The 20,437-nt window shown below is 42.2% G+C and overlaps 1 protein-coding gene across 6 annotated transcripts in view; it reads right to left on the reverse strand.

Annotated features, from left to right (window-relative positions):
- The window catches only part of MECOM (MDS1 and EVI1 complex locus), a 462,967-nt gene extending 446,721 nt beyond the window's left edge, over positions 1-16,246 (reverse strand). For 3 of the 6 annotated variants that reach the window (XM_034782087.1, XM_034782088.1, XM_034782086.1), the window contains exon 1: positions 16,023-16,245. In XM_034782087.1, the coding sequence (XP_034637978.1) occupies positions 16,023-16,059 (37 nt within the window). In that variant the 5' untranslated portion in view covers positions 16,060-16,245. Of the gene's footprint in view, positions 1-16,022 lie in introns of all 6 variants that reach the window. The other 3 variants (XM_034782089.1, XM_034782094.1, XM_034782093.1) reach the window with 3 other exon arrangements.
- Between the last annotated feature and the right edge of the window lie 4,191 nt (positions 16,247-20,437).

A 20,437-nucleotide genomic window follows, 5' to 3' on the forward strand; every position in this document is an offset into this window, starting at 1 on the left:
GGGTTTGTCTATGCAGAATCTGAGGGCTATGGATTATATGAATGGTTTGGACTTTGCCTAAAGTGAATGGAAAAGGATTGTCCATATAAACTCATTTGTCATTCAGTGGAAGGATAGTTTTCAATGAAGGGGTTAAGAGAAGCACACGCACACGGAAGTGAGAAGATGGCTGAAACCACCTACAACAAAAAATACATTTTTTGTCTGAGTTTCCCAGTATCCTGCATGTGCTCAGAATGCATCTTCAGTATTACTAGTGTATTTTAACAGACAGATCTGTCTTATTGCAACTAGTGTGAATTACCTCACCTGTATAAAGATGAATCTAGACTATTTCCTAAATTAGACATATCTTTCTAGTTTACACTATCTATCCATCCAAGGTATTTCTAGGGCACCCATTACTGTAGTATCAGTTACAGTGATCAAGATTTGCCTAGGTTTGTCCACAGTAGATTCTTCTATATCAACAGCTTTACTTCCTCTTCCTTTTTTCTCCTTTTTCCTTTCCTCGCTCTGTTTCATTGCTGTTGTAATTCCTTGTCTTCAGTTGGGGAAGGGGGGCTGGGTGGAGTGGGAATGCTGTTGCAAAAAGATGAGTCTTCTAACATGCTCTGACAGTTAGACATCAGCCAGGGCTTAGACTTATCTCTTCTGATTTGTCATTCCACAGGTAGGAGCCTTAAACAAGATTGTGTTATCTCCAGCCTGGCAAGCTTCATTCTGGAGCTCTAGGTGCATAGCTGTCTCTGTGAGTCATGAATAGGAAGGCACTTTCTGATGTACCTCAGACCCAAACCATTAAAGGGTTTAAAGAGTGAGCCCAGTGCCTTGAATTGGCACCAGATGCAAATTGGAAGCCAGCAAAGGGTACAGAGCATTGGTGTGATGCATATTTAGTTGCATTTAGCCACTCTAGCTTAAATACATTTTCAGCCTGTCAAAGGATGAGACTAACCAGAGAGGGCAGGATAAAGATAGGTGCGCTAGTCAGTCTGCCAAGCACTGCACATGTTCCTAATTTAGAGTGTGTAGGGAGGGGACACAGTGGAAAGTGAAAGAGAAAAAGTCTAGAGCACATTGAAATGGATACTAATTTCAAAATATCCAGTCCTCAGACCACGCATCTTTTACATAGTGTGTCCTAAATTTCTTTAAAATTCTTCTTTTAGAAAATTCCCACAGAGGTTTTTCTGCTTGCCTCTTTATGCTTAAGCAGACCTGACAGCAATACCATCATACCTGCTCTTCACCCCCCCCCCCCTCTCTCTCTCTCTCTCTATATATATATATATATGCATAATCTGCCTACTCCCTGGTCACCTCCAGTTTCATTTCTGCTACTACTTTTGCTGCTAAACACCCTCTTACAGAGCCTGGAGAACCCCACCTCCAAAACAGTGAAACTCAAAATGCTGTCAAATGCACAAGACAAACCAACTGAAAAAAAAGAGTGAAATAAAAATATTTTTCTAATTTCTTTCTGTTCCAGTATTGTAGCGGTTATACTGTGACTGCAAAATGCAATATTTTCAGAAGGAAACATGATTGTCAAGTTGATGATAGTGTCCCTTTAAGAAGCCTTTGTCTAGTTTCTGCTTCTCACTCTTTTTTATGTATTTCTTAGTGGTTCCTTTTCTCCTTCATGCTATGTAAGTAGTGTTCAGCATTGATGAGATAAAATTCTATTCTACCCCAACTAGGCATTTTCGGGTAATGACTTGAACACTGTGAATCAATCTGCTCTACCTTGATCTACTCTATCTACTAAACTGCAATGAGATTCATCCAGGATATCTAAATACCCAGGAATATCTGGAATAAAAATATTTGAGGCCTTAGCCAAATTAAAATTTGAGGGAAGGGTGTTTGTTCTTAGTAAGAGCTAAATTCAAACAATCAACATCAAATCTTCTCTCACAACAGACAGTTGAGGGACACTCAACTAAGGACAGAAATCGGACATCACCATATCAACTCTCACTGGCTGGTCAGTGATCTTGAGGGCAGAGAACTGTTAACTAGTAACTCTTGAAATCTGATCAACATTTTTGTAGTTGTCTCATACACCATAGATGTGCACTTCAATACCCAGCCACCTTTAACTCTTCTATAAATGACTTTCCCCAGGAAAAGTGATAGTGAGTATAGCTTTGTAAAATGCTTGAACAAGATGGCCTCAAACCTGTACCAGGTCAGTGTAAAATAAACTAATCAAATGAGCAACAAATGTGAAATCAATCTTGTGCAAAAAATCATTTTATACATTAATATAGATACACACACAGTTTGGCAAAGATTTTCAAAAAGTGACTAGTGATTTTGACAGTCTCCATTTTTGAGGGATATTTCAGAAAGCGCTCAGCAACTCTGTGAAAATCAGGTCTCTGTAAGGTGATTCAAATTAGGCATCCAAAAAATGAAGCCACTTTGGAAAATTTTGTGATTTATCACCAAATCTAGTGCAAGTTATTTAAAAGCCAACGAGGCAATCCCACAACGCTGAGTTCAATGGAGAGGCTCCAACAGCAGATCTATGTAGTACTGGACAGGCCTGCCTTGCGGGCTGATCCAAAATCAAACATTTTAGGGGGGGAGTGCAAATTATTTGAATGCACACCGCATCCTGCCTTTCCTTCAAAACTCTCTATATTTTGCAGAAAGCTTTATCTCATCCATTTTCAAATATCTATTTTGTGAACAGGAAATTATATCTAAAAACATTGCTCTGCTAACAAAATTGAGATCAAAATTAAGCAAAATTCTACATAAAGCCAATTTTACAGCTAGCTCCCTGGAAAGTCATAATATCCGTCTTCTTGTTCCTTAGTATAGTTCATTCACTTTATGTTATGCTCCATGGGGTATTTCTCTACATGAAAACTGTGAGGGTTTGGCTCCAAAATATCCCAACATAAAACTGAGCTTATGGCGCCTCACTCAGAGGTCGCCTGCACCCTTTTTATTGGCACTGACTTAAAAGAACTTTAATAGGCCTGGTAGACTTGAGGGATTCTTCGGTTGTTGGCACTTCCCAGCTCCACTGCTTCAACCTCCCTTGCAGCAAACAGACAGATGGAACCACAACCTGTGGATTTTATAATACCAGGTTATCTGGATGCATTTCCCGCTTCTTCTCCTGCAAGTCCCAGTGAAAAAAAATTGTCTTTGAAAGAGAAAAGGTGATGCTGCAAGGATACACAAGGCTTAAAGTGGTTTGGGTTACCTATGGTGGCCCCAGTCAAAAATAACACAGACATCTGAAGATGGCGTGAGTGGGGCTGGCTGCTGGTAAGGGGAGATGGCCAACATGGCTGAATCTGACATTGCCAGCAAGCAGGAAGCACAACACCAAACACCCCCATCCGAGGGGATTAGCCTAAAAATGACCATCTCGCCTCAGGACTTGATGCTGCTGCAATTGCACATGTGGGGCCCTGGAGATGGGGCTAAAGTGCATTTTTCTTCCATTCTAATCTGTGCATGAGCTGTGTAAGTTTATAACAAGCTGAGCACAAAGGGCCCTGAATGGATTCTGTAGTCGCTGCTCTAATTCAAATAATAATAAATAAATGTCAAAAACTGTCCAACTGGAAATAAATCTCCTGGTTTCAGTTTATACCTGATCCTTGAACAAGGGGTTTGGTACTATCACCAGTTGGGGTGCACCAGGGACCTAATCTGGGTTATCCTAGGCCTCTCGTGTGGTTGTTGTATTCATGTAGTGCCCCCTGACTCACTAAGTCAGACAATGTTACCTTGCTCTTTCACTTTGGATCTGCTCACTAGTATTAATTAATACTTTATTAAGGGGGCTTGAAACTTTTTATTCATGAGGCATGAAACTTCCCCCAGCCCTTCCTGACATGGCAGACCTGGTTTTGCTTGGGGAGCAGATCCTCAATCACTTTGGGTAAGATACAGTGCCCTCACTGATTTCAGGTAGCACCTTCTTCTGCAGGTTGTTGAGTAGTACTTACTCATGTGAATAATCCATTAACTACTCATGTATTTTTCCTTGTGAGTAAGGGTTGCAAAATCTGGTCCTTAACTATTAGTCCATTCTATTAATGCTACATTTTTTTACAATTGTTCACTAAGAAATAATAAATCAACATTATTATAATATATTATAGTAACCCAGTACAAGAAGATTATCGGTAATATAAAGCAGTGTTTGTACGGCTAGAACTATATATCCTCTTCTCCATTGTGTATGCCTAGTCTGACATCCCATGCTGGTCCTTATACCCAAAAATACATCAATAGCTCAAAAAACACAACTTCAATCTTCTTTCAAGTAATTTATTTCCTTTTGTCCGTTAACACCTGGCTACAAAGAGAATGGGGAAAGATTAAAACACACAAAAGTGATTGCATAATTCCTCAAAAAGGTGCAATTAAGAGAACTGTGGTTAAAAAGTGACCACATCAAGGTGAAACTGCAAAGAGACTTCAAGTGGGAAAAGTTAATCATTTAAAAATACAATTAAAATTTAAAATGATTTTTTTAAAATAAAAGCACTACAAGTGCCCAAAGCCAGATATATTATAGATACATTTTGGGTGATTCTTTTCTATGGGTTAATCCTCATCTCTGATTCTCATCCCAGCTTCTCTTTATTCTGCTGAATTAAACTGTAAATCATGAAATGCTAGGAAGTACTGTGAACATTCAGCAGCACAGGAGGTGTTTACTGGATGTGCCAGGTACCTTCAGCACCAGCTAACTGGTTTATTTAGATGATTGCAGAGCTTGTGAAAGCAAGAGACTGATAGCATTGATTAAAATCAGCCAGGCATAATGGGAGCTGGCATTGTGCAAGATTCCCTACAACACTCTGCCAGTGTACCTCAATGTTGATCTCCAGCACCCTGTTATTCCCAGTCCTGAGCTGCTACTGAGCAGAGACAGCCAATACTGTCAAACAGGGGGGCTGTTAAGTGATGAGGTAAACCAAAAAACAAAAATGTTTGTATATGTTTTACATGGCCCCCTCTTCAGCGATGTTCATATTTCATTGATGAGGGTTTGTGCACGTTATACTAAAATAGCTCTCAAATGAGGCCAGATTACAGGGCCAAATTCTGCTCTCACTTACACTGATGTAAACCCAGGTATTTCTCAGAATTTAGGTTTCACTATAGAATAAAAAGATGCTAATAAAAAATATTTCTAAAGAACAAAGGAAGTGGATTACTACTGCTGTAGGGCGTGATCCAAAGCCCATTGAAGTCAATAGAAATTTCTATTTCTATGATTTCAATGAATTTGACATCAGGCCCATAACATGCATTAAGACAATTCTTCTTCCAAGATACAAAATCTTTTACCACTGACTTTGCCAGGCTAGTATTCAGACATGAGCAAAGTAGCTTCTTTGAAGGGTAAAATTCACAGTTCCCTGCATATAGGCTTTGTGCAAGAAAGAGAAACCTACCTCAATCCAGGTACTCATATGGCCCCCATTATTGTAGCATCTGAGTGCCTCACAATTTTTTGAATGTTTATCCTGCACAACACTCCCATGAGCTGGGTGATCTTGGGCAAGTCACTTCCCCTCCCTGGGCCTCAGTTTCCCCTTCTATAAAAAGGAGATTATGGTACTGACCTCCTTTGTAAAGTGCTATGAGATCTACAGGTGAAAAGGGTTATATAAGAGTGAGATATTATCATCATCATCATCCCCATTTTACAGATGGGGAACTGAGGCAGAGAGAGACTAAGTGACTTACCCAAGGTCAGACAGGAAGTCTTTGACAGGGCAGGGAATTGGACGCCAGTCCAGGCTCATGCACTAACCACTGGACTACCCTTCCTTTCCTACGTCATTAAGCATACCCGCCCAAAACGCAAACAGGTTGATAGGCTGCAGTGAAGATCTCTGAAGCTGCCATTCCAACTACAACTGCTTTCCATCCTCTACATGAGTGCTCCCTACCTATGGATGCATGTGAGTATAGATTCAGCATTTCCTCCCCTAGCCTGCACTAATGCCTCCCCAAGAGGAGGGATAACAACAAATATAGCTTAATGGTAGGTGCAGGAGTTAGATGGCTGTTGTCCATTTTCTGATATGTGATAACTCTAGAAACACTGCACCATGGCAAATATATCTTCTGAGCGTGGTAATGCAGTCATACGTGGTATTTAGTGATTCCTGAACTGTGCCTTCTCTGAAGCACAGTTTTTCTATATGAGCAATAATCAGTGCTTAGATGGCACTAGAAAGCCCAAATGCCTAATTCCAGATGAACTTTACCTAAATCCAATTAAATTTTACACTAGGTCAGATTCTTCTCACAGTGACAGTGGTGTCAATCTGTAGTCACTCATTGATTTAAATTGAGGCACTCCAGATTTACAATACCCATTGACCTGAATGCAGTTGACTTCAATAAGAGTTGGATCAAGCTCTAAATCAGAAAGGCTCTGATCTTACAAATCTTTATTCTCATTAAGAATCCCACTGAAGCTAAGGAAGGACTCAAACTTGTATGGTTCTGACAGAATTCAGCCCCACATATTTGGAGAATCCAATAAAGGAACAAAAAGACTCGTACTTCTGTTGTGCCTCTACCAGTATTTCCTTGCACCTCTGATTCCTTCACTCCCTCCGTACCCTGCATCTCCCATTGAAATCAGTGAAGATCTCAGTGAAATGAATGGCAGGACTGGGCCTTATTTACATTCATGCTGGAACCATATTAGCAAGAAGTATAGCTTTGGCAGCTAGGGTGCTAACACTGTTTCCCTAAACACTTTAGATTTGGATGAACCATTTTATAAACCAGATTACAAAATCATAATATAAACCATTGGAGACCTAGTACCATTTATTCCCTCCCTTCTTTTACTGATTTATGTTATTTTGAAACATCCTACAAATCATCTAATATTCACTTCTTCCACAATTGCCAGATGTTTATATTCCATGATCAATTTGCTGTATGGCATGCACTGTATTACCTATATATTGTATTACATCTTACTGCTTATGTGGCTTTTGGGGGGCTGGGATCATGTCCTCTTGTGGGTATGTACAGTGCATAACACAAAGGGGCCTCGTATTTGACAGGGGCCTTTACATGCTACCACAATATAAACAACAACAATAGTGTACATGTTATATAGTAAAACTGTCTGTAGCCAAGCATTTTCCCACAGCACACAATAAACATACATGATAAATTGCATTATGTAGAATATATTTATGGCTAATTTTTAAATTTAAACCATCTGGAAGTTTTTGTTAGATTGTTTGATGTGAAATGCTCAGCACAGTGGATATCTAATGATATCTAAAAGACAAAATAGTATGATATTACAACATTCCCCAAGCTTTCCTATTTTTGTAACCCTCTCGACAATTAAACTGGCAGAACTAATATTTTTTGAAATTGTATACATAATCGGTGGTACAGTTGCCAAAAACAACCTATTCGCAGAAGTCTTGCTTTTCTGGTTTCTAATGTATTACAATCAAAAAGTAGAGTTGTGCTCTAGAAAGACTTTGCCTTAGAATACAGAGGTTTATCATGGAGCTATAGTTCAGGCTGGGTTGTAGTAATAATGAGTTTCCATTAGGCTAAAACTTTAGCAAATAATTCAAACACTAGAGCTATCCCATCTAAAATAATTAAAGCACTAAATTTGTTCTCCTCTGTAAAGAAAACAAACACGTTTTAGTGGATACAGGTTCCATTATGCACTTTAATTATGCACTTTTCTAGCAACGAATAAAGATTTTTTTTTAAATAGAGGGCTCGATCATGTAATCCTCACCCCAGCAAAACTGCTGGGCCCTAACTTTGCATATGGTGTCCAAATGAGATTTTCAAGACCTTCCAAAATCATTACAAGGCTTGCAAAGTCAGCTACTCCAATCAACAAGTCAGGTTTTTCATTGTATTGTATATCTGTGATCTGAATTGGGCCCTTAGTACTTAATGGACTAGGTGTTTTCAAAACACAGAACATACCTTTAGCTACTTTCTTGCTGCCTGTAGTTTCTGGGGTTTGGAGGCCATGTGGTACATTTCAGGCTTAACTTTGAATTTCCTTTATTTGGTAGATCAAACTTTGACATTCCCTTAAGGAACTGTTTTTATGTAGCTGTGTATATCCTCGCTTGATAGATAATATTGCAGTGAAACAGACCAGAGTATTAAATCCCTACAAGAAAATAACTGTATTGCACTCACCAGTCCGTATTACTCTGCATTAATTATATTCAATACTTGGCATTAAATACAATATTCACTGCAGGCTAAATTTTCTCCCGCCACATGTATGTGATTCCCATTTACTTGAACGAGAGCTGTGCATGTATATCTGAGAGAAGGGGTGGACTCTATACCTATGTCCTGGAAACATGTCAAGGAGGTTTCTAAGAACTGACATACTAACAAAGGGAAGGGGTATAATGTCCATGAACTGTCAGGCAGGTTTATCTCAATCCATCAGGTGTTTTAATTTTGATAATAGAGATGGCAATATAAACAGGCAAACAGCCATGTGTCTGTATTTGGGCAATAGCATTCTTTGTTCACACTGCTTCGTCCCCTACACTGATCCTCCTTTCTCATCCTCAGTGCTCCTTACGTATTTGCACCTGCCTCCTGATTAACACCTCACTAATGCACACACCTTCCATGGTGCCGACACATTAACCCATGCACTCTGGTGTGGCTTTTTAAAAAATAATAATTGTAGTGGTCATCAAATGAAAGTAAATAAGATTCTGGGGAAAATATCGCAATGCCACTACAAAACATTTTTATCATAATGGTATTAATCATAATTGTATCATTTTACCTTGTGCCTCCTGCAACTCCTCCTTCATTCATCATCTGTTTATAGTATCCACCTGTTGTCCCCTGCCATAAACACAGACTGTAAGCTATTTGGGGAAGGGACCATCTTTTCATTATAGGTATGCATGGTGCCTAGCACAATGGGGCCCCTAGGGGCTACTGGGATACAAATAACAGCAATGATGCAAAAGAGCCAAATAAATAACATTGGGGATGGAAAAGAGTAGTGTGACCCTTGAACCCACTTTTTCTTAATGAATACTATTACTTTTGTTAAATAGAAAAGTGAAAGTCACTGTATTCTTAGCTTAGTTTTTAAAAATGCACTTATCATCCCAACCTTAGGCCTTGCCTACATGCAAAGTTGCACCCATTTAACTAAAGATGTCATGTAAAATTGATTTTGTTAAACTGGGTGAAAAGGGTGCAGTGAGCCCCCTTAAATTGATGTAAACCTGGTTTATCTTGATTAGTTTAGCTCAGTCAAGAAGAGATTTAAAATAAATGGAAATAATCTGAAATAAGAGGGTCTACACAGGATTTTGCATGAGTTTAAGTATGTTTAAAAAACTGATTTAAGTTAAAGTGTGTGGTGTAGACACACTTAGCAGCTGAGTTTTTATAAACCTCCATCTGCTTCCCCCATTCCCTCTCTTCATCTACCCTCTATTGTGACTGCAGGGGATTTTAATGATCAATGATACTTTTTTTAGTTTTTTCTCTTGCATAAGGTACCTGTCATAGTAGAGAGTAAATTCCACTTCACTGCTCAACAACTTTGATGGCTTTGTTGGAGAACTACACTCCTGAAGAGGGCCAAAGAACATTTTCTCAGTTAGGACATGTCTGCTTACAAACTGAGGTCAGGAAATATTTTAAATAGGTTCCTTCTCTCCCTCCACCTCCCCCCCAAATGATCTAGATTAGTGTGTTCAAACACATACACACCTCATATCTAACCTATTCATGTAGATATCATATACATATAGTAATTATGTATAGGTGCACACACCTCTATATCTACTTTCCCTATATTGTTGACACACCGTCTTTGCATGTACACAGTCTATACATGTAGACAGACAGTGATTATGCATATGTGCACACAAACATCTATAGCTATTCTGTAGCTACATGCCTAGGTACATTTACAGCCATCATATGTACACACTCAACCATGTCTATCTGCTATGTATCCATATATGTTTACATATAGATACAGATTATATCTAGATACATGCATAAATATATAGCGATCATATCACACACGCATATAAACAAAGAAACATATACACACGAGTTTAAATAAATAGGTGAATATGAACACTAATAGCCATTTATGGCAACAACCATGAAAGCTGTCCCTGGAGCCTGCATGTGGTACAGCAGCCAAAATGATTGAGTATCTACAGGGCATTGCTAAAGCAATGGCACACACATGGGCCTCCTTTTAGAAATGATTAATATTTAACTGGCTTTCTGAGCCTAGCTTTGTTTTTAGTTATGATTAGATATCGCGGCACACAGAGCAGTCCGAAAAGGTGTGTGTGTTACTTCTGGGCTGCCCAGCCCCACCCCGCACCCGCTTCCACTTCGCACTAGCCAGAGAGAAAGAAAGGGAGATCCATGGCTGTAAAAAAAATGCGTTCCCCTGCGTTTGTGTTTGTTTAGAAAGAAAAGGAAAATCAGCCGATGTAATAAGATGCTGCAGCTTTTATGAAAGGGGTGAAATAATTTTAAACACAGACACACAATGAGTTTATTTATTTAGAAACTTGTTAAATAGAGTCTGGGAATTCAAATATTCAATGTTGACATTGTACAGAGCTGGCTGGGAGCCAGATTCGACTCTCTAGAGAGATCCAATGGACAAGGAATCCAGGACTTTCGCCCCTCCCACTTGAACTAAATAGGTAAAAGTCATTAGTTATACCCACAAGCAATATCTGAAGCGGAGTCAAATAATGTTGCCTCAGCCAGGGAACTTCAAAGGCGTATAAGTGTGTTTAGCTTTTTAGTGCTGGAACTGCAGCAATATGTCACACTTTTGAAAGAGTTTTGTAAACAGTTCCTTCCCCTTTGCAGAAACATGTCTTAAGTTTCTTGTACCCCATGTAAACAGCCTTAATTAACGGGGGTTACATTTTTCATGTACAAATAGATCTGTATTAATAAATGCTCACTGCTTTCCGATTGCCCTTTCTCTTTGTGTTTGGGTCCTTTTTTTTTCTCGAAACCCTTGTAGACTACATACATTTCCCTGGTGGAAGCAGCCAGCAGGCAGACGAGGTGGAGAAGGGGTGGGGGTTGCCGTGAAAGATGATCTAATTTTAGAAACAGCATCTGGGGGGGGAGCAGAAAATTGTTTTCAAATTCAATGAAGTCTATCGACCCCAGTGGGTCTCTGGATGCCCTGGAAAAAAAATCACACACGTTTTCCATCCTGAAAAGGGTTAATCAAGTGCCTTGTGAAAATGTGCTTGGCATATAATGCGATTGTCTCGCCCCCTATTCCCTACCCCCCTTGCTGTGAAAGAGCCATCCGGGAACAAACTACATACTATTTGGATATTACATTATATACCTAGTGATATGCACACACATGAATCCCAAATCAGTGTCACGTGAAAGACAGATGGTAACCTCTGCACCTCCAAAGTTCCGGGCAGTGAAAGTGGTTTCCCCACTAGACGCGCCCTGCCGATGCTTTGCCACATTGCAAACTGCAGTGGGAACATTCCAGGGGATCCACGCAGATTCCATGCCTATGTCCTGCTATACCCAGCTCTCTCCAGATTCATTGCAGCTCACCCCAGCCCCAGATCCCTTCAGATTCAGCGTCTACACATCATCCATGTCTAAACGCCCAGAATCCGGACTCAGCGGCCCTGTTTAGCGGCATCTAATCTCCCAGACCTTCCTGGAGAGAGGTTGTTTTGACAAGACGTTTAGATATAGGAATGAGGGTGATGGTGGTTGTATTCCGTCCTCCCGACTTGGGGGATTGGCTTGGTTAGCTTTGCAGCGGGGGAGGAATTATTGGGGAGATCATTCGTCTAGAAGTGGGGAGGAACACATTCAATTCCTCGTGTGCCTTAGCTCGAGATGGGAGTCTTTTGGTTTCTGTGCACCAGACATTTGAAGAGGGTGGGGGAGTGACCAGAGGCATGCTAGAGACAATAGCGCTGCTCGTAGTACGTGTCCAGGTCCTCCCTTTGCCCGGGCCTCCTTTCCTAAAAAGCAGGACTGAGAGTTGAAGAACCCCTCTCTCCTTCTCTGGAAGGCCACAGCAAATCTCTCGGCTAAACGGGACTCTTGTCAACTACTCCACATGAATCGCAACTTATGGGGCTGGGGGGAGAAGGGGGGACGACTAGGAAACCCGTTTGTTTCCAAGCCATACAAAATGTGTTATGGTTGGTGTGGATGGGTGTGTAGTGCATAAGCTAAAGAGATCATGTATCATCTGTGAAATATACATATCCAGAAATCCATTGAGCTATGAATTGGCAGAATGCATAGCGATATAGATGTGGAGGGATTTTTTTTACCGTCAAAATAAATGAAGAGAGTACCTCCCTCCATCTTTTCCTTAATGAACCGTCTCTTTCCTCTACCCGACTATTTCAAAATTGAGCGACGCGTTATTAACCTTCCTCTAAACTTAGAGGGTTTCTTTGACGAAGTATACAGAAATGTTTTAGGAGACTATTTACACAAAGTGCCAAGTGCAATAAAGAAGTACTAAGCCAGAGGTAATGGCAAATAAACAGCCTTGCTAAAGAGGGCTGAAAGCCTGGACACTGGCAAACATTTCCCTTTTCAAAAACAAATTCCCGGACAGAGTCTTAAACAGGCAAATAAACGTGCCAGGCTTTTAAGTAGTAGAAAGGCGAGTTACAGGCGCAGGAAAACCTGCTGGAACTCGGGAAAGTGTTATTTTACTATCTCAGATGGTTAGATAGCTCTGGACCTGCACTAAATTGCCTGTTTAAAAAAAAAAACGGTGACAAAGTGTAAAAGTAACAAGTGCCCCCTTATGCACGTGCGTTCTCCTAATCTGATTCCCTTCTGTCTCTTTATGAGGCTACTGGGTGGCTAATGGCTACCACTGGTTTAGACTGTACTACTTGTTCGGTGCACGGGGTTGAGTTCTGTGAAGTGTCACTGTTCAGGACTGATTTTCAGACAGGGCTACAGTCGGACTAAAAAAAAAAAAAAGCCACAGTGGGACACCGCTTATATCACCAATGATAGTCACTATAAATTAACTGTCGCCGTGCAGGTGCAATCCTATAACTCTAAAAAGGTGCAGCGGTGCAGATACTGTCATTGTTCGAGATCTTTGCAATTTACACCCTTCTTTTTGCATATTATATTCAGACTTCATTTCGAATATGCCTTCAAAAAGAAAAAAAAATGTCTTGCCTCTTTTCCTTTCCTTTATTTTTACAGCTGGAGGTTTAAAATATTCACTAACTATTCATAACGTGGCTGCTTTTGTTTCTTCTAAGATGTTTCAGGTTAGCAAAAATCCCTAAATTGCTATTTCAATATATAGAGGGAAAATATACGCATCTAATTTCCCTTGGTTAATTATGGGCAGAACTTTCCCAACTACTGGTGTTAATCACAATTTGGGGGAGGGGGTTATCTCTAGTTTATTTCACACAGAGAGAGGCAAAAGTGGAATAATAAGAGAATTCCAATTGTATCCCGAGTGGGGTGTTTTTCCAAGTAAGTTACAGCCACAAAATGTTTCTTATTTTTTCACAGCTCCGCAATTAAATAGTGAAGAGAAGGGGTCACAGGATGAAACCAAAAGCTGAAAACTTTTCCTGTTGAATGATTAAATTACAGGGGTCACCAATAATTTCCCCCCACCGACACAAGCGCGCATACACCACGCCATGAAACTCACACGCTCTTCGAAGGAGAAATGAAAGGGGGTTCAAAATACAAAAATCTCAACTTTTTAATACGATTTCCTTTATGAGCGTATTGTAACCGAAGGATTATATAATGCAACGCATCTGTCTAGGGAAAGCTGCTGCCGCTGCTGTGACTGCCAAGACATGCAACCCAAAGAAGAAAGTTTGAAAGTGGTCAAATCTAAGCACTGCAAAGCAGCAGCAGCAGCCCAGAAACGTTAGGGGACATTTCTGATACCTATGTGCTAGCGAATGTAACACAAGACTTTCACAATTAGCCTAAAAGCAGAGAGGATGACCTGGAAGTTTATTTGTTTTCAAATTGTGCTGATGGATCCAGTTTAAAATCAGCTATAGGTTGTTGTTAGGTTTCACAGAAAAGTAGATAAAGATCCAAAGATCTTTTGCTTTCCCTTTTCTCCACTCACATATTTTTTCACTAGTAGACAAAAACCGATTATTAGTTATTTATTCTGGTATGCAACGTTTCATCTACCATTTTCCGGCACATTTTCAGATGGAAATGAAAGTTGCCATTGAGATACATATCAAATGAAACTTGCATAGAGTCTATCCCTACTCTCACACATAAATAAAAGACATCCGTTGTATTTAAAATAAGACACGAAGGCAGGGTACTTTTTTTTGCAACTGTTGCAATTAAAAGATCATTATCACTGTCAAAAAGGAGAAGATGGAGTGCCTGTAAATATAAGTAGAGCTGTATTTATGTCGATTGCTGACACAAGCTAACACAATATAGACCTAGTGCAGCCGAACTGAATAAGCTGCTAGAAAAGCGCCTGAAATTACAACATTTAAGATCAACTTCATCGTGTGACTCTAGTGGGCTGAGAGCTGAGCTAGCGTTTGAACTGCGCTGATGTCCCAATCACTTCTGCCCTCTCCCCAGCTCGACACATATACTCCGTTTACGAGGAGTCACGGCAAAACACCACCACTCTGGACTAGTGCTGAGACTGACTGTATTATTCGTCTGAAGCAGGCTCCAGGATTTTTTTGTTTGGTTGGTTTTTAACTCGACCAGAGCACTCGATCCCAAGGAGACACAGGGGAAAGTTGCAGGAAGCCACTGAAGAACGAAAGCGTTTGGCCTCGTTTTGCAGCTAGGAATCACCAAAGCCCTGCTTCCTTGCACCTTCAGACAGCACTGGCACGAGACCGTTTGAGCCTTTGCCCCACGCAGGACGAGTTTAATTTACACTAAAATCAAATGCATCAAAATCTGCTCAACAAGCCTGGTCCACTGTCACTCGGGACGCGCTGCGTGTGACAGCGTCTGCAATGTTGCACACAGGAAATAAACTGGACAATTTCCTCCACAACTATTTCTTTCTGTTTCCTGAGTGTATAGGAATGGGGCGGGAGGGTCCCCATGAATTCAGAGTTTCGGGGGGGGAGGTCCCCATTAATGCAAAGTTCCCAGCTGATCCATTGAGCTAAGATTTTACTTCAGCGCCTTCTCATTACCACCATGCAAGAGGGGAGGGAGCCCCAGAGCTGCCTCCCTGGGCGCACAGAGTGCAACCACACACTTCACTGTCGAGAAAACAGGGAGTCAGAGCCCCAGGCTGGAAGGTCCCTGACCAGCCCCCCCTTCGGAGAGCTCTGCTAGCTACCTGTGCAAAGCACTAGCCCTCCGGGGAGAGCTAGAGGGAGGGGGCGAGCTCCCGCTCCCCCTTGTCTCCCCCCTCCCACCCCCACCTGCCTGGACTCTCCTGCTTTGCTCGCTGGAAGCTCGGAGCGAGACCTGCCGCCTGACTCCCTCCCCTCCTGCGCTTGCAGAGAGCCGACAGCGCCCACTATGGTCTCAGCTACTCCTCGCAGCCCCGGCGGCGGCAGCCACCGCTCAACTTCCAGCGCTCGCCACTGAACTTTTCCTCAACTCCTTCTCCGCCTCCCAGCGCCTCCGCAGCCAGCCCGTGCGGCCGGGCAGCGCCTCATCAGCGACCCCGCAGCCTCCCCCTCCTCCGAGAGGAGCACACCCCCCCCGCAGCCCAGCGATCTGCCTGCTGGGGGGCCTGCCTGAAATCCCCCCCCGCCTCCGATCTACCCCCCCCCACCGCACCCCCAGCCTGACCCCGCGTCGGCTCTCCCGGCTGCTGCGCTGCGCTCGGGGATGCGCTCCCCGGCTGGACTCCGGCGCAGGGGTGCTGCAGGTTGCGTTGCGCCCCAGATCCCGGCCCATCAGACATTCCATGCAACATGGCAGAGAGCGGGGGAAAAGCCAATGGAAAGGGATATTGCACCTACTTGTGGCCAGTTTCCTTGCCCTCCCTTTGGATCTCATGCTGCCAGTCCCGCGCCGCTGCTGTGATGGGGTGCGGGGGGGGTTTCCTCTCGGATCTTTTTCTCCTTTTTCTCCCCCCTCTCTCTCTCTCTCACTCTCTCTCACACTCTCTCTTTCTCTCAATCCAGGCTCGCTATCTCTCCAGCATTGTCAGTTTGGACACCTTCGCACATGCGCACGGGCGGCTCCCCCCCACCACCACCAGCACTCTTCAACATCTCAGCGCCGCCAAAAAAAGTTTGGAGCGATCTATCACTTCGATTTCAGGATCTTGTCAGCTGGCAATCGGTGGAGGGGAGGAGGCCGCCCGGGGAAGGGAGCGAGGACACCTCTTCCTCTCCAATAAAAACAACCTGGCCAGAGCCAACCAGTCGCAAACAGCCAGATGCCCGAATTCTTCTTCTTCTTTATTCCCCCATCAACTCCACCCAACTCCCAACAATTATTATTAATTAATAAACCAGCATCAGGGCTAACAAACTCTAGAGCTTTTCCTGTCCCAATCTGCAGGAGAAGGAATGGATTCTGAGCCACTTTTCATTGACTCGAGAGGCGGGGGTGAGGCAGATTATTTATAACAGAAAAAAAATATCTCTCCTCCTGCTGTTTCAGAGTTTTAGAATAGAACAAATGACACTTTCTTTCCAGCTTTTTGTGTAATATTAATGATACTCTGTCATCTTTGCAACATGTCAATACTTTATTCCGACCCACTCGCAATTATCATAGATCTGTGGATATAAACAGATACACGGATATAATTCAATTATACATTTTATGTATGCATATAATTACATTATATATTCTTCCAAACACACACACTCCCTTTCCCACCTTCAGCTTGTGTTTAGTTTTCCCCAGCTGGATAAAAAGAAAAGCACTTTAAAGAAATGATAATCCGTATTGTTTTAATCTGTTTTAATTACAGGGTTTGCCAATCAACAAGGGGACCCGCTGAAACTGGGAATTCCTTTAGGGGATGGCTCTGTTCAAGGTATGAATCAGTCCAAACTACATATAGATTTTTCTCTGGTACAACCTCCTTGCATTAAACAGTTTTGTTCAATACCTTCTCTGCGCTATTTATGTTCCCATTAATATCTGTTGCAAATCCTGCCAGACACCATAAAAGAAAATTACAATCTTTCAGACTCGGTGCTGCGCCAGTACATACATGCTGCTCAAGTTTTGGTTTTAATAAAATCTTAAGCATCACTCGCTCTTTTTACACAAAAATCCTGCTCGTGTTCACTGTCAGAATCATGGCCATTCTAAGGCGAAACAGCAGACAACAGCCACCTCTGTCATAAGGTTACAATAGCCATCAGAACATAAACACTGCGGAGCACAGCGAGCCTAATGAAGATGTGTTTGTTTTAGACGCAACCACTGAATTTTGTTTGGATTATGGCAGCATATTTCCGAACGCTATGAGCTTTTGTCCATCCCACGTAAACGTGTTCCCCAAAGACCTAGTTGATACATGCACACACACGAAACAAATTTAAATTACTGAATAGCAAAGGGAATTTGGAATTTCTCATATGTTTCCCTCCCGCCTCTCCAAATGAGGCACAAGTATTTGAAAACCCACCGGAGAGCGAACTTCTTGATCCTCACAATTATTTTTAATATGTGAATAATAAAAAAAATGTAGCTGCTTTTTTTTTGGGGGGGGGGGGAAATTCAGCAATCTAGCGGGAGTACTAATAAAGCCCGACCCCTCTGTATTACAGAGCCCAGTGTGGGTAGAGGAGAGAGGTGCTCCTTCTTGGAAGGGTTAGGTTAGCAACCAAGCTGCACCAACGCAGAACTTCAGCAAAAGTAGCTGTAAAGTGACCCGACTTCTCCTCTTCTTTCCTCCTCCCTCTGCAATCAACCTGTTTCTTTCCAGGCCCCCCCCCCCCCCCCGATTCTGTGTGTAACCGAGACAAACTCAAAAGCAACATCACACTGACATCCAAAGAATCCCTTTTCAGTGCGCGCCCTGGCTTGGGTCTGTGCCCCGCAGCCTGGCCCTTCCATGAGGCACTGCATACTAGGAAGCTGGGCTTTTAGGACACTTCTTATCAGCTGGCCAGCAGAGACAGCCACGCACCCACCTACCCGCAGGGGCGAGGGGGCAGTGTGTGCTGCAATTATTTTCCTCGTCTGCCCTCCTTTTAGTAATGATTGGAAGCATTTTGGTTTCCTGGTGAAAGGATATGAAGTGATATGCGGTGGACGAACTGATCCGTTCAACTAAATGGTGCCCGTGGAAAGCATTAGGCTGGGAGTAACCGCACAACAGGAGTGTGGGGGGACGGGATGGGGAGAGAGAACAAATTAATTCTGGAAAAGAAGAAAACTTTAGAAGTGGGGCTCTCCACTTTTCCGGCACTGAACCTCCTTCCTTTCTCTATCAGACATTGTTTTCTGTCGGGTTCTTCAAAAGAGTTTCTTATAAAGATGAATGAACTAACCCAGGCGATGCCAGCTTTCTAACCCTAATCGAAAATGCCTGAGAACTTTTGCAAACTTTTTTTAGCAGCAGCCTCGAAGTAATTGTCCGATGGGAAGTATATTTCATTAGCTTTTCTCTGAGATCCAAAACACCACCAAGACAACAAAAACACAAGACTTTCGATTGCTTTACAGACCTACTGCGGTTATTTAAACAACCCCTTGGCCCCTTGTAGCACATCTGCACAAGAAAAGCAAGCGTCTGTATTTGTACGCCTTTCTGCGACAGAAGGGGAAAGCGACAGTTTAATACATTTAAACAGAGGGATCTGTGCAGATATAGACTCTTCTAAGCAGCCCACTTGGGTCTCTTGACCTTGGAAGGCACCAGCTTTCTCCCCCAGCTTGTCAGTTTCACCTGTTTAAAGTCCCAAGCGATCACAAGACCCCGAACAGGTGTCTTTCTGTTTTCCCGAATACCCAGCAAACGTCTCGATTTTCATTTCGGTTGCATCAAACAGATTTTCTGATGTCTGATCTCTCTATCAGTCGCGGACAGAACCTTCATAAAGTTTGCTACCCTCCTAAAGAGGTCCCTGCTAGACCCACTAGAAATCCGTTTAATTTCGCTTGGTCACGTTTTTAAGCGTTTCTAGCCCGCAATTCCCTTCAAGTTGGGAAAATTGCTTCCTAGTGAACACTGGAATTGTGTGGGGGGGAGTAGTAGTAGAATCAGAGCCACGAAAAAAATATTTAAAAGGGGGGTGAAATCTATTTTAATACATGCTGGAGGTGTGGGGAAAAACAACCCTCAAGTTTCAATGCATTCTATATAACAGGAAATTTCCCCTTCCTCACATTATAATTGAATAAGCCCCGCAGTGTATTTGGAGGCAAGTTGGAATTCTTCATCGAGGTATTTGCTGTGCTATTGTCTTTGTGCAGTGAACTTTACATCGTGTTGTTCAGTCTCAACCTATATTCTCCTAGCTACCCGTAAGATTAATTTAATCATTGTAATGCAATTATTAATACTGTTTACCCAACGCTTGATTTCGGCTTTGCTGTTAAGAAATTAAACCTCTTGCTGGGTGACCAAAAAAGCGATGCAGGGGTTTTCAGTGCTTGTTGAAATGAAACAGTCCTCTTTATTTAGTCTCACAACTCAGCTTTCAGCCATGGGCTCAATTAGCCAAAATGGAAACAATTTTCATTCATTGCAATAACTCACTGTTCTGCAGATCACTTTCAAAATATACACTTTATTATTATATGCTGGCCTCAATGCCGTGAAGTGGCAAGGCTAGAAAGAGGCAGAGGGATCTCTCTAGCCCCCTTGGGCTGTAATTATTAGAAATTAATTGGGTTCAGGACCCTGGGAAGCATGGGTAAATTAATAGCTTGTCTGGTTGTTTAAATCCGAATTCTCAGTCCACAGGAGAAAAAGGGAGGGAGACTCTCAAACGTAAAATTCAGACCCAAGAGACACTGAGTTTACTTGCAAGTTCCGTATCTATTAAACACTAGTGCACAGCATACATTGGAGTGTGCGGGGAGAAAGAGCTGGGTGCCTAATGGAGACTGCGAGAGTTTATTTTCCTACGATTTTCTCCAATGCATTGTTTTCGGGGGGCTATTTAGGGGTTAAAATAAAAAATAAAGATCCTGTATACTTGGAGCTGTCGTGCTGGAGTAAAAGTGAAAAGGGAGCCTTAGGCAAAAGGAAATTACTGCAAGCCCGCGTGACCTTTCAGAGAGGTAATCAATCAAGTGATCAACAGGGATATTTATCATTGCTAGATGGGGCTACTTTACAAATGCACAGAAAAGGGGGGGAAAGAGAGAGACACACGAAAGTTTGGATCAACCCGATACGCCTAAAGACAAATACGTAGAGTTTAATCAATGGGAAGATTGCACTTTTTCCCCCTGGTCT

This window comes from Trachemys scripta, chromosome 9 (assembly GCF_013100865.1).
Source record: "Trachemys scripta elegans isolate TJP31775 chromosome 9, CAS_Tse_1.0, whole genome shotgun sequence".
Lineage (NCBI taxonomy): Eukaryota > Metazoa > Chordata > Testudines > Emydidae > Trachemys > Trachemys scripta.